This window comes from Corvus moneduloides, chromosome 7 (genome assembly GCF_009650955.1).
Source record: "Corvus moneduloides isolate bCorMon1 chromosome 7, bCorMon1.pri, whole genome shotgun sequence".
NCBI classification, from domain to species: domain Eukaryota; kingdom Metazoa; phylum Chordata; class Aves; order Passeriformes; family Corvidae; genus Corvus; species Corvus moneduloides.
In genome coordinates this window covers 5,774,614-5,788,418 of record NC_045482.1, presented here as the reverse complement: position 1 = coordinate 5,788,418, position 13,805 = coordinate 5,774,614, and the positions used below count along the sequence as shown (strand labels likewise).

At 41.3% G+C, this 13,805-nt stretch overlaps 1 protein-coding gene across 4 annotated transcripts in view; it reads right to left on the bottom strand.

Moving 5' to 3' along the window:
• Positions 1–13,805, bottom strand: part of ADARB1 (adenosine deaminase RNA specific B1) — a 115,587-nt gene that overhangs the window by 20,216 nt on the left and 81,566 nt on the right. For all 4 annotated transcript variants that reach the window (XM_032113724.1, XM_032113723.1, XM_032113726.1 and 1 more), the window contains exons 4-5: positions 9,549–10,480; positions 1,781–1,895 (exon numbers count right to left, since the gene is read on the bottom strand). In XM_032113724.1, coding sequence (XP_031969615.1) covers positions 1,781–1,895; positions 9,549–10,480 — 1,047 coding nt within the window. The remainder of the gene's footprint in view (positions 1–1,780; positions 1,896–9,548; positions 10,481–13,805) is intronic.

Genomic DNA, 13,805 nt, shown 5'->3' with positions numbered 1-13,805 from the left:
AAGGTAAGACTAGGGAAAAAACAATTGTAAATGCTTAAATCACTGTAAAGATTACCAGTATAATGTGTAGTTCTTGGTATTAAACCACCCCATGCAATAGAATTTTAAAAGTATGTTGGGTGGGTGTTTCCTATACAGAGAACTGCCTTTATCACTCAAAAAACCCAGGTGAATGAAGGACTAAGAAAGACAGACCAAAATGCCACTTAGCAAAACAGGGGTAAAAAAAGCCCAACAAGTTAAAATGAACCTGAGCCCAGCTGGGCCCTCCTGCCCACAGGGCTAGAGGAGAAGCAATGAGCTGCAACACAAGGCTATGCAATGGGGTCATCTAATTCCAGGTGTTGCCCAGACATGTATTCATGGTGAAATATTTTCTAATTCTGTGTAAAGCTATTTCTACAGTTAATCAAAACATATTCATGTGTTAGTTAAGTCTTAATTCTTTGGCACATGACTCTTCTGGGAATTGCACATACAGGGCTGTAAATAGCATAAAAACCTGTTAAATATCACAAAATAAAATAAACTACAGCACATTCCTCATGTATTTGGGGCTAAAACAGTGTTATTACCAGATGGAGGTCTGCCTGTTGCTCAGCAGTGCTTGAGGAGCATCAGGGCTTCCCAAACCTGCCAAGGGCCTGTGTCAGTGGGAGGGCAAGAGACCAGCAGGGGACACGGCTGGGACAGCCTCAAAATGAGCATTCCACCAAGGGTTCACATGGACTGAAGACCAAGATAAACCTTAATGTGAGGAAAACTCAGCAGCAGCGTGGTCATATATTAGTTTAGGGCAGAACTTCACCGTTTTGGGTGATTTGGACAAGCAGAGATGTTGGAATTGAAAAAAGAAGGAGGCCCGGTCGCTCCGGCAGGGGGGAGAAAATTGCAGTCCAAAACCAATGTGGTTGATAAGAGCAAAACTCCGTTTATTAGCAATCCAGAGGCACTTATATAGTATACCAGCTTGTTAACTCTTAAGTCACTTAAAACTTATCAGAGCGCATTTCTACTTCTACATAATTGGACTTGCATTGGCAAGCTTCTACAGTTATGTTATGATTAAAAGAATTCAGAGTTTACCTCCCCTTCTCTGGGTCTTATCTGAACAGCTGCAAATCTTCAAACTCCAGTTCTCTTTGTTCCCAGCCCTGTTTTTTTCCACACAAGAATTTTCTCATGCAGAGTTTTTCCTCACACACAGGCCTTTTGCTTACAGGCCTATTGTTACAGTTCTTTTATTGATCCCCTAATTCTATCAATGATCCATGCCCCTGATCCTTTAATAACTGCAACACAGAGAGATCTCATGTCAGCACCCAGAGAACCATGACACCACTGCTGACACATGCACACCACTGCCATCTGCCAAAACATCAACTGCTTTCTTCAGATATTTTTACTAAAATGACTGACATAGAGCACTAAGAATAAAACATGCCCAAAACAGGAATACCATCTACAAGGCCAATGGGGGATTTTATTTATTTTCCCAAAGTTTCATGATTAACTTTAAAACCTACATTTTGTGAGCTACTCAGATGTCTCAATCAAGGAAGAGGACAGGAATTCTGTGGAAACAGGAGTGTTTGCAGGTCTAATTTTCCTCTAAGTACCTGAGATTTAATTACTATATTTAGTCCACCTGCAAGATTAAACAGTAAAAATATATTTCAATACTGAAATATATACTGGTTGACTGAAAAAAGTTAGTTTACTAGATGCAAACAGAGCTATCATATTTAAGCATTCAAAATACTATTTTTTTTTTATTTACCTGTTGTCATGACAATTCCAGCAAGGACTTTTCGACGTGCATGTGGAGATGTGAAATTTTCTGTCAAATCACTGAATTTATCTACAACCAAGCGTGCAACGGCATCAGCTAAAACCTGTAACACCACACAGAAATGCACATTAAAAAATTTTTCAAAAATTAAAAATTACAGGAGCATTAAGTTATAAAGATTTACACTTTTATATGATTGGACGAAGCAAATGAAGTGAGTTTTTATTGTTCTCTCTAAAAATTGAGGCATCACTTGCAAGTGGAAGCAGGGGTACGAGTACTCCATGTCTACTAAAACAAGGTCAGACAGCTGTAAGCCAAGCATCAAAGTATCTAATGCCTGTGATCCTGATGAACATTTGAGGCTTGGGAGAACAACTGGATAGACAGGTAAGTCTATACTCTCATGCTCAAACCTCAAAACACATCATTTCAGTATCCTCAACATTGAGCCTGACAAGAAGATTGAAGTAAAAATCCATGCCCCTCAAATGAACCTTTTATAACAATCTAATTCCTTATCTAACTATTACATAAATAAGGGCAACTTTGTTTTCAACACTAGTTTAACACTTCCTATGTCTTATTACAAAATCTGTACAAAGTTAGGAATAGAAAACATCAGTGTATAACCCCAAATAAGCTGCCTCAAAATTAAGAAAGATTTCTGTCTTTCAGGAAAACTTGAACAGTCACTTTAAGTCAGGCTGTAAGTGGGGCTAACTTCTAAAATGAAGGAAAACTCCAAAATACCAGTCCTGCTCCTGTTGACAATCCAGTTCAGCACTGCAGCTAATCTCACTGGCTGTTTTCAAGGCAGCTGGAACTGTAACTGCTAGAAAAGATGAGTCAAGACCAAATTCTTGAATTTTCACCTGAAAAGAAACTGAAGCCAAGGCAACCATATGTTGACAACTAGCAGTATCTGAGAGGTTCTAGGTGTGCACACCCGGCCCACAGCTTCACATGCCACAAAGACACAAGTACTGTGTCACACCCACCAGTGCCATGCAGATGTTGCATGAAGCACTGGAACAGAGGAGCTGTGGCTGCCCCATCCCTGGAAGTGTTCCAGGCCAGGCTGGACAGGGCTTGGAGCAACATGGTCTAGTAGAAACTGTCCCTGCCCATGGCAGGGGGTGGGATTGGATGAGCTTTAAGGTCCCTTCCAACCCAAACCATTCTATGATACAGATGTGTTAGATGCCCAAAAGAAAAGGGGGAAAGAAAATAAAAATAGAAAAAAAGAAAAGAAGAAGGTTTGAGGACCACCAGCCCCATTCACTCCCGTTTCCTTAACAAGGCTCATGAGAACCAACAGCCCAGAAATGATGTGGACATGCTCTCAATGTTAACTTCCTTTTGGAAAAGCTTTAGCAGCCAAGGAAGAAATAGCTAAAGGTTGGGTGTCATGATTACAGAGCTTGGCAGCTCTCACCAGAGCCTGATAGGTAACACTGACCAGCAGTCAGGTCCCAACTGCACCAGCCTCATCCGTGTTTTGCAATCGCTCAACTTGTGGAATCAGAAGACTCTTGACATTGCAAACACCAATTTTGTTGATACATTTGAACGGACTGCAACTCAGAAACTCCATATATTTTTTGGGAACACAATTTGGCTCAGAGGCTATTAACATGTCCGGTCAGACACTGATTTTCAAACATGGTCTTTTTGTTGCTAGACCCAAAACTGGGTTACAGTCCATGTTCTGCCAGCACCACAACCACACAGCACTAAATCTGCATTTAATTGTCCTGGTACTTACCTAATGCAGAAAGCTGAACTTTAAGGTAAATACACAAAAGAAAAAGCAAATAACTGAGTGTTTTTTCATTTCTAAGACCCTGGTCTTAGAAATGAAAAATTAATACACAAAAGGCTTAAATTATTAACCTCCCTGCAGCCATGCAGGCAGATCACTGTATAGCCAAGGCACAGAGTCCCCATTCCAGTGTTTTATCCCTAACCTCATTGCATAGTTACAGCTATTGCTTCCCAGTAGCAAGTTTTATGCTCTCATTTCTGTAATCTGTGTATTTTCTGCTCTACCCTACACTGTCATGTGCTAGACAGCACATGGTAAAATCATGCTGAATTGTAAAATCATGTTGAATGACATTGTGGTGGAATATAGATACTACAGAACCAAACTATTCCAGACAGGGATGGACCTGATCCACAAAGAGAATATATGCTTTAGGTCACTTCCAACCCAAACTATGCTACGCTTCTATGCTTAATAGAGGCTTCAAACCTGCTAGAAAAGGCTTGGCATCCAGGGAATAAAATATGTGATTCACCTTTGCTCAAAAAAAAATTTAAAAAAAGGAATGGTGCCTGGTACCTGGGGGAGTCTTCCCCAACACTGGGAACTGAAACTGCCAGGTGTTTCTGGGAAGAAATCCATGGCCACCTTGCCTGCTAATGCCACTGACAAAAGGCTCCCTAAACAGCAGCTGGGTAGGAAGCCTGCATACAGGCTGGATCCATTAGCTTTTTCCAAAAGGATCCTTTTTTTCACATAACAAGCAAAGCAGAGGAAACTGTGGTGTTGATATACAAACAAGCACGCAGTGAGTTCCTCCAGGAAGATGAAAGCTGGCACAGCAGAACGGGATGGAGTTGCATCTCACTGAACCTGGAACTAAGCTGCTGGCAAGGAATTCTAAAAACACGTGGATGAACTTGGAGCCAGACACTGGGAAGGACTCATAAGAAGGACTAAGCAAAACTCAAGCGAGACAAAATGACCCTTGGAGATGCAAACAATCCAGGATAAACGGAGGGGGGGGGGGGGGGGGATGACTGCCAGAAAACAGGCAGATATATTAAAGATTCGTTATGTCTATTTGATACACAAATAGTGTGACAACAGCTGGGCAGTGAGGAATAAACACTACTAAATGCCTACAGATGTAGTCACTAAGATTTTGGTCTTTTATAACAATACTCCCCCAAGAAATTAGAATTATCCCTCTCTCCCAGGCAGTCTATTACATTGACATAGCTAAGAGCATGGAAGACAAGGGAATAAGGCAGTGCTGGGAACAAGACTTACTGGCCAGAAATTACGTCCTCGCTGTCCCCATCTCAAAACTAAGGACTTGAAGCTGTTTCCACAACAAGCCCAGGCCACTGACTGGCCTGAGTAGGGATCTTTCACATCTCATTCTGACTCTACTGCCTTTCATACAAATAAATATTAATTGGAACAGAAATTGAACTCATGTCTCACCTCCCCTGTGAATGCTCCAACATCTAACACACAGTTTCTCTACCCTCGCTCCTGCATTAAATCATTATTCCAAGTTGAGTAATTCAAAAAATAAAAGACCTAAAATAGCTGACAGTTGGCTCAGTAAGGCATGTTAGCTCCAAGTTTTTTGGGTGCTCCTTTCTCTGATTAAGTCACAGAGAATCCACTCCTTTTCTACACACACAGACTGGTTTTGGTTAAATTCAGGTGTTGCAGCAATGTTGTAGCAGAACTACCCTGACCATTCACACTTGAAAATATTCTGGAGCTGGTGAAGTTCAGGTCAATCTGGAGCTGAAGGAAGACATTGGCAAGCCATGGAGACCACCCAAGATGAATGCTGGTGATCCCTGAACAGTGGGAAAGGCAGCAGCAACAGCTCACAGGTCTCACGGGAACTGACCGAAGACATCTCAAGTCCTCTGTGCTCTCCTTGGATCTCCAGGGAACTTTCTCAAGCAGAAATGTTCTCCCTTGTTTTGGTTTTTTTCTTTTCTTCACAGTTTATGGCTTATGTGAACTTCCCACTGCAGGTAAAATCAAGGTCAACCAGGTCCTCCCCTTTAACAGCGACCAGCACACACAATTCAGAGAAGTTTCCTGTATTGATTTAAAGAAACTTCTGCCTGGTTGTAGAGTCTTTCACTGCTTATGCTGATGTATCTTGTACATTTCTTCCAATTCCACAGCAATTATTCCAACATATAATTCATTATATTGCCATAAATATATTCAAAATTATCTTTTTCCCAGGTTTGAATCCATTGCATTCTTATTCTCCTGTCTACACTAAGCAGTCCATTGCAATGAACTGCCTAGAACTCCTCAGTACCTCTCCAGAATCAGCTTTCCCAGATCACCACTCATGTTCATAATTATTTGCATATCTTTTCTATATTTGAATAATTTTTTATAGTTCCCCTCACCCCATGTTGAACCAGGACTAAAAAAGCACTTCAAGTACAAGTAGCCATTCAGTACTGGTTCTCATCCCATTTCTCCTGCTTAACATTTTGTTTCAATGTCTGTCCACAACAACAGAAAGGATAAATTGAATTTAGTGAACGATTAAAAATACTCTCTCTAGTGATGTTTTTCAAACTGATCTCATTTGCAGTTACAATGCTCATTTGTGGAGCTCATCTTGCTTTCTCTCACAACAGTCCAACTTCCTAATCTAAATAACTGTATTTTAAGCTTCAGTGTGTACAATTTCAATTTCTACCTCTCTGCACACCTTGACTAATCAGTTATCTTGTTAAGTAAACAGTTTGAGGAGATAACATTAGGAAAACCTCCATCTCAGCTTTCTAATAGAAGCCATTAGTGGCCTGAAGAGGTGATACCTCCAACCAGCAGGATCCCACTGTCTGACGGAAAACTTTTCCCTGAGTGACGCCAGCAGCCTGGACTGCTGAATGTTTGAAGCATAAACTGGGGAATTACTGCTACTGTTCTTTTCTCAGTTTTACTCCAAAGCATTTGGTACTGGTCTGAGAACTTCTTTTTGGGACAGCACCATGCCATCTTTGACAGAGGTGTGAGACCCCTCCAGAGAAGACCACCAAGATGTTCCAAGAGCTGGAGCCCCTCTGCTCTGGAGAGAGGCTGGAAGAGCTGGGGTGTTCACCTGGAGAAGGATCCAGGGAGACCTTAGAGGCCCTTCCAGTGCCTGAAGGGGCTCTGAAGACGGACTTCAGGACAAGGGCCTGGAGTGAAGGAGAAGGGGGAATGGCTTCCTACTGACAAAGGGCAGCATTAGATGGGATATTGGGAAGAAATTCTTCCCTGTGAGAGTGGTGAGGCCCTGGCACTGAGAAGCTATGGCTGCCCCAATCCTGGAAGTGTTCAAGGGCAGGTTGGACAGGGCTTGGAGCAACCTGGAATAGTGGAAGGTGTCCCTACCCATGGAAGGGGGTGGGAATAAGATAATCTTTAAGGTTTCTTCCAACCCAAACCATTCTGTGATTCTATGATTTTTTGATCAGTTCCCAAAGCAGAGCTAACCATAAAAATATTTTCTTTGTTTTGGAGAGGCAAGTCCCTCTAATGCAAGTATGACAACCTGTACAATCCCACCACACCCACTGCCAGGTGATAAATGCACAGCTGCTGAGTTCTTCAGTGGGACACTTTTACCCGCTCTGAGGCACACATTGAGTGTGTTCCCGAGTTTAACTCACTTTCCCAGCACAGAGATGTTCCTCACTGCAGGGAACCTTCCTTCATCCCTGACAACAGGACGAACAACAGGCCAAGCTGTGAGCAAGCAGACAAGCTTGAATTGAAAAACTGAACCACAGGATCAGCACCTCGATAACCCCCTGTACAGACCATAAGGTTATTCTCACACCCATTTCACAACAATCAATTTTTGATTGCAGCAACCCTTCTGTACCCTTTGATACTTTGCACATGTGTTTCTGCATTTAACTCTCTTTGGGGCACCTGCAGCTCTCAGGAGGTCTGGTGGGGTCACAGACAAGATTTTTCAGCCATACTCACAACCACCACTGTCACAGGGATCATCTCTCATCTCAACTCCATTCTTCTCATCACAAATGAGCTACAGGCAGGTTTGGATCTGCCACCCAGGCAGTCAATTCCAACATCTTCACTAGCATAACTACACTGTACATCTTTTATTTCCCCTAAGCATTTGGTATTTGAATTTTTCCTCCCCTTGCATATTTCTAGCTTTCATTTTTTCCAACCCAATCAACATTTTATTTGGCCCACATGTTATATCAAATCCTATCCTCATTTACATCATTCCTGCACTCTCAAATTTTTGTGATTTCACCCACTTTAGGATTATCTCTGAATTTAACAGTCTTTTACACAGTTATCACTATCTAAAAAAATTAAACAACTCACAGACTTTAAAAAAAGAAGATAAATAAAGCAGGACATCTAAACACCACAAATGCTTAAATCATTAAATACACACAGACCAAAATCACTAATACATAAAAGACCTAATGTAATTCCAATAACAGTTAATTAAAATTCAAAGCAAAGCAACACAGTGAAGTGCTTGATGACATCCTGATGACAAGCTGATCAAAAGTCCCTGAATAAAAAGATTACTTGAAATTTGGTCTAAATGAGGCAGCACCCATGTAAGATCTTTCCCAGCTCAGCTTGGGCTTTTCACACTTCCCTCTTCCAGTTCCAGTTTTCACCATTTTACTGATGCAAGAACTAATAACACATGAATTACTGGCAGTGAAATTTTTTTGGTGTCTGGGGTCAAATCTACTTTTAAAAGCAGAGAATGTACTCTGCTTTTAAAAAGCACAGAAATCACTGAATCTACTGAAGAAATCATAACTACCCAAAACAGCATGATCCTGGATTTGAAAATGAAGGAAACATTTATCAGTAACACAATAATTGTGCAACGTTAAAATGAAACCATATAGGAAGTTCTAAAATATGCATATTGTCCATGTATTTTGCAAAAACAATGTATTTAAAATAGTCACAACATCTACTTATACTCTTTGACCCCACGTTATCAAATCAGAACAGTATGTCAGAATTTTAATGAAATCTAGAACAATGGTTTTGAGATAGAAAAGGTCAAAGCCTTGAAATTCTAAAACAGAAAGTTACTAAAGAATTCACAGGCAAATATTTTAATTTAGATGGGCATATAGTATCATTAAAAGGACCCAAGAGATGCAGTAGAAAGACAGTAGTCAAACAATTATTAGTGTAGTTTGACTGGGAAGATACATAAACAAGAAAAGAGAGGAGAATTCTTCTGCATTAAAAAAAATTCAAAATTACTCCATTCTAGTGATTTTAAATTTCTAGTCTGTGTCCAGTATATTTGATATTTTCTCTAGTTCACTAACTGTTTGATACAAATTATTTCTCAGCCAGATTTACTTGCCTAAGCAAATTCCATATGCATATTAATTCATCTGCCTAGAGCCCAACCCTTCAGATGACAGCCATTTAACCACACATCCTGGATACATGCATATGGAATGTGTTTACACCCTGGAAATCAGTGGCAGTTGCATCAGCCTCACTTAATCTGACCTTGACTTCCAACAATTTCTGTTTGCAGGAGAGAATGATTTTCTTCTCTGCTAAAAACTGTTGCATCAAATAACAACTTCACTTAAAGCAGTAATTCTCACTTGAACTCCATCTAAGTCTTGCTGCCTGAGATGAGCAAGATGTGATTCAATCTTTCCCCAGCACAAACCATAATTCAGGCTGGCACTGGGGCTCTCTTACGCAACATGGTCAAGGTAGAAAACATCAGAAACAAAGCCTCTTCTCTGTGCAAGAAAATACACATTGTCAGAAGCTACAACTGGATAAATCACCTAATACATATAAACATATATTATATATATGTATATATACACGCACATATCTACGGAAGCAGAAACGCTGTGCAAACTGATTCAATACACATGACTTGACTCCTCTTGCTCATTACACAAAGCCATCCACAACACCCAAAGGGTTTCTCACCTGTGGCAAGTGTAACTGGAGCCCCTCGCTGGGAATGGGCTGGCGAGATGGAGTCTGGTCCAGCTGCATGTTAAACAGGGATGCCAGGGCTGACTGAGCAGCCCGAGCTTTTGCCAGCTTTTTATTCCTTCCCGAGCCTTCGAAAGTCTGACCGTCCACCGCCACAGCCATGACAAAGTTTTTGGCGTGGCTCTCTCCGCTCTCCGAGAGGAACTCGTACTTCAGCCCCGGGCGCAGCTCGTTGAGGATCATGACGGGGTTCTTCCCACTGGCTGTGGGGTAGGGTGAGGGTGGGGGGAGAGGCGACTGGGAAAGGCTGCTGGCTATGGCAGACGATGGCAATCCATAGTCCCCGCCCGAGCCAAAGGACCCGTCCCCATTGGACCCCAGATAAAAGGAAGCATCAGAAGGGACTGGTGTCTCAAACCCGTTGAAAAGGGTGTCGGGGAAATCCGCTTGGTCGGATGTGAAGTCCGTGTTGACCGACAGAGTCCTGCCCATGGCCAGGTGGGCTTCTGAGGCATTTGGGAACTGGACGAAGGAGCGCAGAGCCTTCTCAGCAGCATGAAGCTTGGCTTTCTTTTTTGTAGGGCCAGACCCCTCAAACACCTGCCCATTGACCTCCACTGCCATCACAAACATGGGGGCGTGGACCGGCCCTGTCTGGGAGAGGAGTTTGTATTGTAAACCAGGTTTAATCTCATTAAGCTGCATCAGGGCATTCTTTGGCAGAACAGGGCCAGGCATTTTCTTCCTCTTCTTGGGGCGAAATTTGGAATGGCCATTGTTGCCTTCCTCCAGAGGTCTCTTCCTGCTGCTGCTGCCACCACCGTTGGAGAGCAGGGTCCCCTCCCCGGGCCCCTGCCCGGCGCTGTCCTTCGGGGGAACGTTGTCCACATTGCAGTTTTCTTTAATGTCGGTGCTGCTCGAACCTGCGGTGCCCAGAAAGAGTAACTTACAATGCCTTCGGTGCAGGATCTTGTAAATGCAAAATTTATAGATTCCTTTATCTCTCTTTGTAACTGGTTAAGTGATGTGTGCTCACAGGTTAAATATTTTTGTAATACAACTGGAGATGATGATAATGTAACAAACCTCTCAATAATTCAAGAATTAACACAATCTTCAAACTACACACTTGATACAACTGTACAGCAAAAAATCACTATAACTTTTTTTTTCATTTTAATTATGCTGGAACAAAACTTTTACTTGTAAGTTATATTTAGCCTAAAAAATTCTTTACATCAGAAATATATATAGCAACATATGCCCACAAAACAAACAACTGCCATTAGTAAAATAAAAATGGATGCTTAAGACCACAACTCTGAGCCAGATATTTATTTCTATTATATTATCAGTTTAGTCACGTTACTTTTTTATCTCAGTGATTTTAGTTGCTTAAATTGAAAAACTACATAAATAAAACCTTCATTCAGAGCAATAAAAAATTAGGCAGCTCTTTGGTAGGTACCATGACTGAAGAGTGTTTGAATGCTTTTGTTTCTGTTTAGCTATTCCATATTTTTCAAATTCAGTTCTTTTTTATACCTTTCCTAAACATTCATTTCACCTCATCCCAATTTTCTCAGGAAATACAGCTGCCCACTGTGCCAGCATGGCCACAAGACTACATATTTCCACACAGCCTTCTGTTAAAAAGATCTCTTATTCATCATTTACAAAGAGTAATTCCTTGTTGAGAAAACTGCAGTCATGGAGTTACAAACCCAAAAATCGCTAGAGATCCTCTCTAAGGCTATGCACAACAGAATTGTGACAAAAGCTGCCCAGTCATAGTGATAATATTTTAATGAGCGGGCAGGGGAGACAATATAATATTAATTTAATGATTTGTTTTCAAAAATATAAGTTGTGGCAATGTTGTCAGAGCTGTATTTAAGGAATTAAATCTGCTATAAGTTCAAAGACCTCATTTTCACCCTGATAAAGAAACTTAGGAAATTAACTATTTGTGCTTTCTATTAGCATTTATGAATGAAAATTTAATAGGTCAAGTATTTTTAACTCTCCTGTTCCAAAACTTCAATAGATCTGTATTACATCTACACTGATGCAAGGTGGTAAATGCTCATTGAAATTAGAGCAAACCAAGGTGGAAGGAAGCTCTCTTTCACAGTGACACATTCCTGTGACACTTTTCAGTCTTCCCTAAGAATCCCCTACCATGCACACATCACTTCGCCCAGGTTACAAAGCTGATGGAATGGTTACTAAATTTTCATTTATAACATCCTCCAGCAAAAGCTCGATAGGTTACTCCTTTCGGTGCTCAAAGAGAAAAAAGGGAAGGAAAAAAAAAGATCAAAAGAAAAAGCCAAAGTAGGAACACATTTTGTTAAAGCACAGCAGCACAACAAAGAATTGTACAGTACCGATCGTGCAATTAAGTCAATTAAATTTGGTCAAGAATTGAAATTCTGAAGCATTTAATTGCTAGAAAACTGCTAGATTTAATCAAGTATCTCTTGTTCAGCCACAAACCACAAACATTGCCTGGAGAACGAAGGCTATAGGGCCACAACTGTCAATACAGTGTTCATGCATATATTCTTCATAAAAATATAAATTTATGGTGGAGGAATCTAAGGACAATGGAGGACATTTTTAAATCTTTCCTTACAGTGAGCTTCTTACATCTCATCTAAAACATCATTTCTGGAACACTGCCCTTACTGGTGGCACCAGGTATTTGTTATCAACCACTAAGACTTTCAGGCTAAACAGAAATCATTAATACTAATTAATGGTCTCTGGTTTCATTTCTTTTTATATGAAAACTACCAGTGCCTGTGGAAACCACAGAAAGAAAACAGGAGTTGAACAGACTCCAGCTGAACATTAAAAAGAGTAATTTTTGCATATAAGCACGGCAGCTGAACTAACTCCTTCATCAGGTAGGGGAAACGATGTCCTGAAAGGGAGGAAGGACTTGTAGGGAGCAGGAAATAAACTTGCACGCTTACCTTGTCTCATTAAGAGAGAAGGAAAGAAAACTACTCCTTGCCTGAGAGCTACTAGGCTTTGTTAGCTTTGGAGCATCTGCAGGGTGGAAGAAACTTGGAAAGAATGCACATAGGGAGCTGATCCTGAGTCAAACCAACAGACCAGGAAAGGAGGTAACACTGTGGAGTTGATCCAAATCCAAGTATGTGATGGAAAGTAGGACTTCCTGTGCAAACCAAAAGGACCTGTGCTTGTTTGAACCCACAGAGTTGCTGGACTGCAAGGAAAGGTCCCTCCCTGTCAGACCGAGGGCGAAGGTTTGCTTTTGGTCCTTTTCCTCAGCCTGTCCTGCCCAGCAGTGCTGAGGCCCTCTAATTACCTGAGGGATTGGGAAGATCTCACAGATTAGTCAAAACTTAACCTGTTCAAGTCAGACATGTCACCTCTAACCTTGTCCATGTTCAGACATAGACTAATGCCTCCAGGCCAGCCGCTTCCTGATGCCTTCCCCAGGCATGCCACCCTTCCAGGGAAGTTAGGAATGGCGCTCCTGGCTCTTCCTCACCTTGCCCAGTTCCCCATCAGTGACAGGACCACCAGACCCCAGGAGAGGGTATCACACCAGCATAAGGACACAGTGACCCGCCCCAGGGCAGCCTCGCAGCTCTGGGGCTCTCCCAGAGATCATAGCAGGGAGCCACATGTGCTTTTTTTCCCCCCAAAGAAAGTTTTCTAATGGCTTTTAAAGACCCCATAAACTCATAGCATCCATGATGTCCTGAGCAGGGCACTTCACCACTTCATTACCAATGGCATGAAAACATCTCCCATTGCGTTATTTGATCCTCCACCTGCTAGTCTTAATGCATCTCCTGGGTTTTATTTGCTGGATTTTAAAGTTTGATGATTCTAATATTAAACACCACATGTTGTGCATGATTTTAGAGAAATCGCTAGTATTTCCAGTCTTTAAATCTAATGTTTCAAGGAATGAATGCTTTTTTTAGAGAGCCCTTTGAGGTCCATCACACCTGCTGTGTATTTAAGGCTTTAATGCAGTATTAACATATATAAAACCACTTGATTGAGATCCTGTTTTCTTAAACATTTATACAACCCATGATTTAAAAATTGGGTATTTTTCATGAGATTGGTGTATTTTCTAGTCATTAAAAATAGCTGGCAGCTTCAATTAGAGATTTGATTGATGTCTGTGGAAGCCACCTTAGCAAAAATCATAGCTGACACCAACAACTTCAGCTGAAGGACAGTCCTGTCCCCAGATCT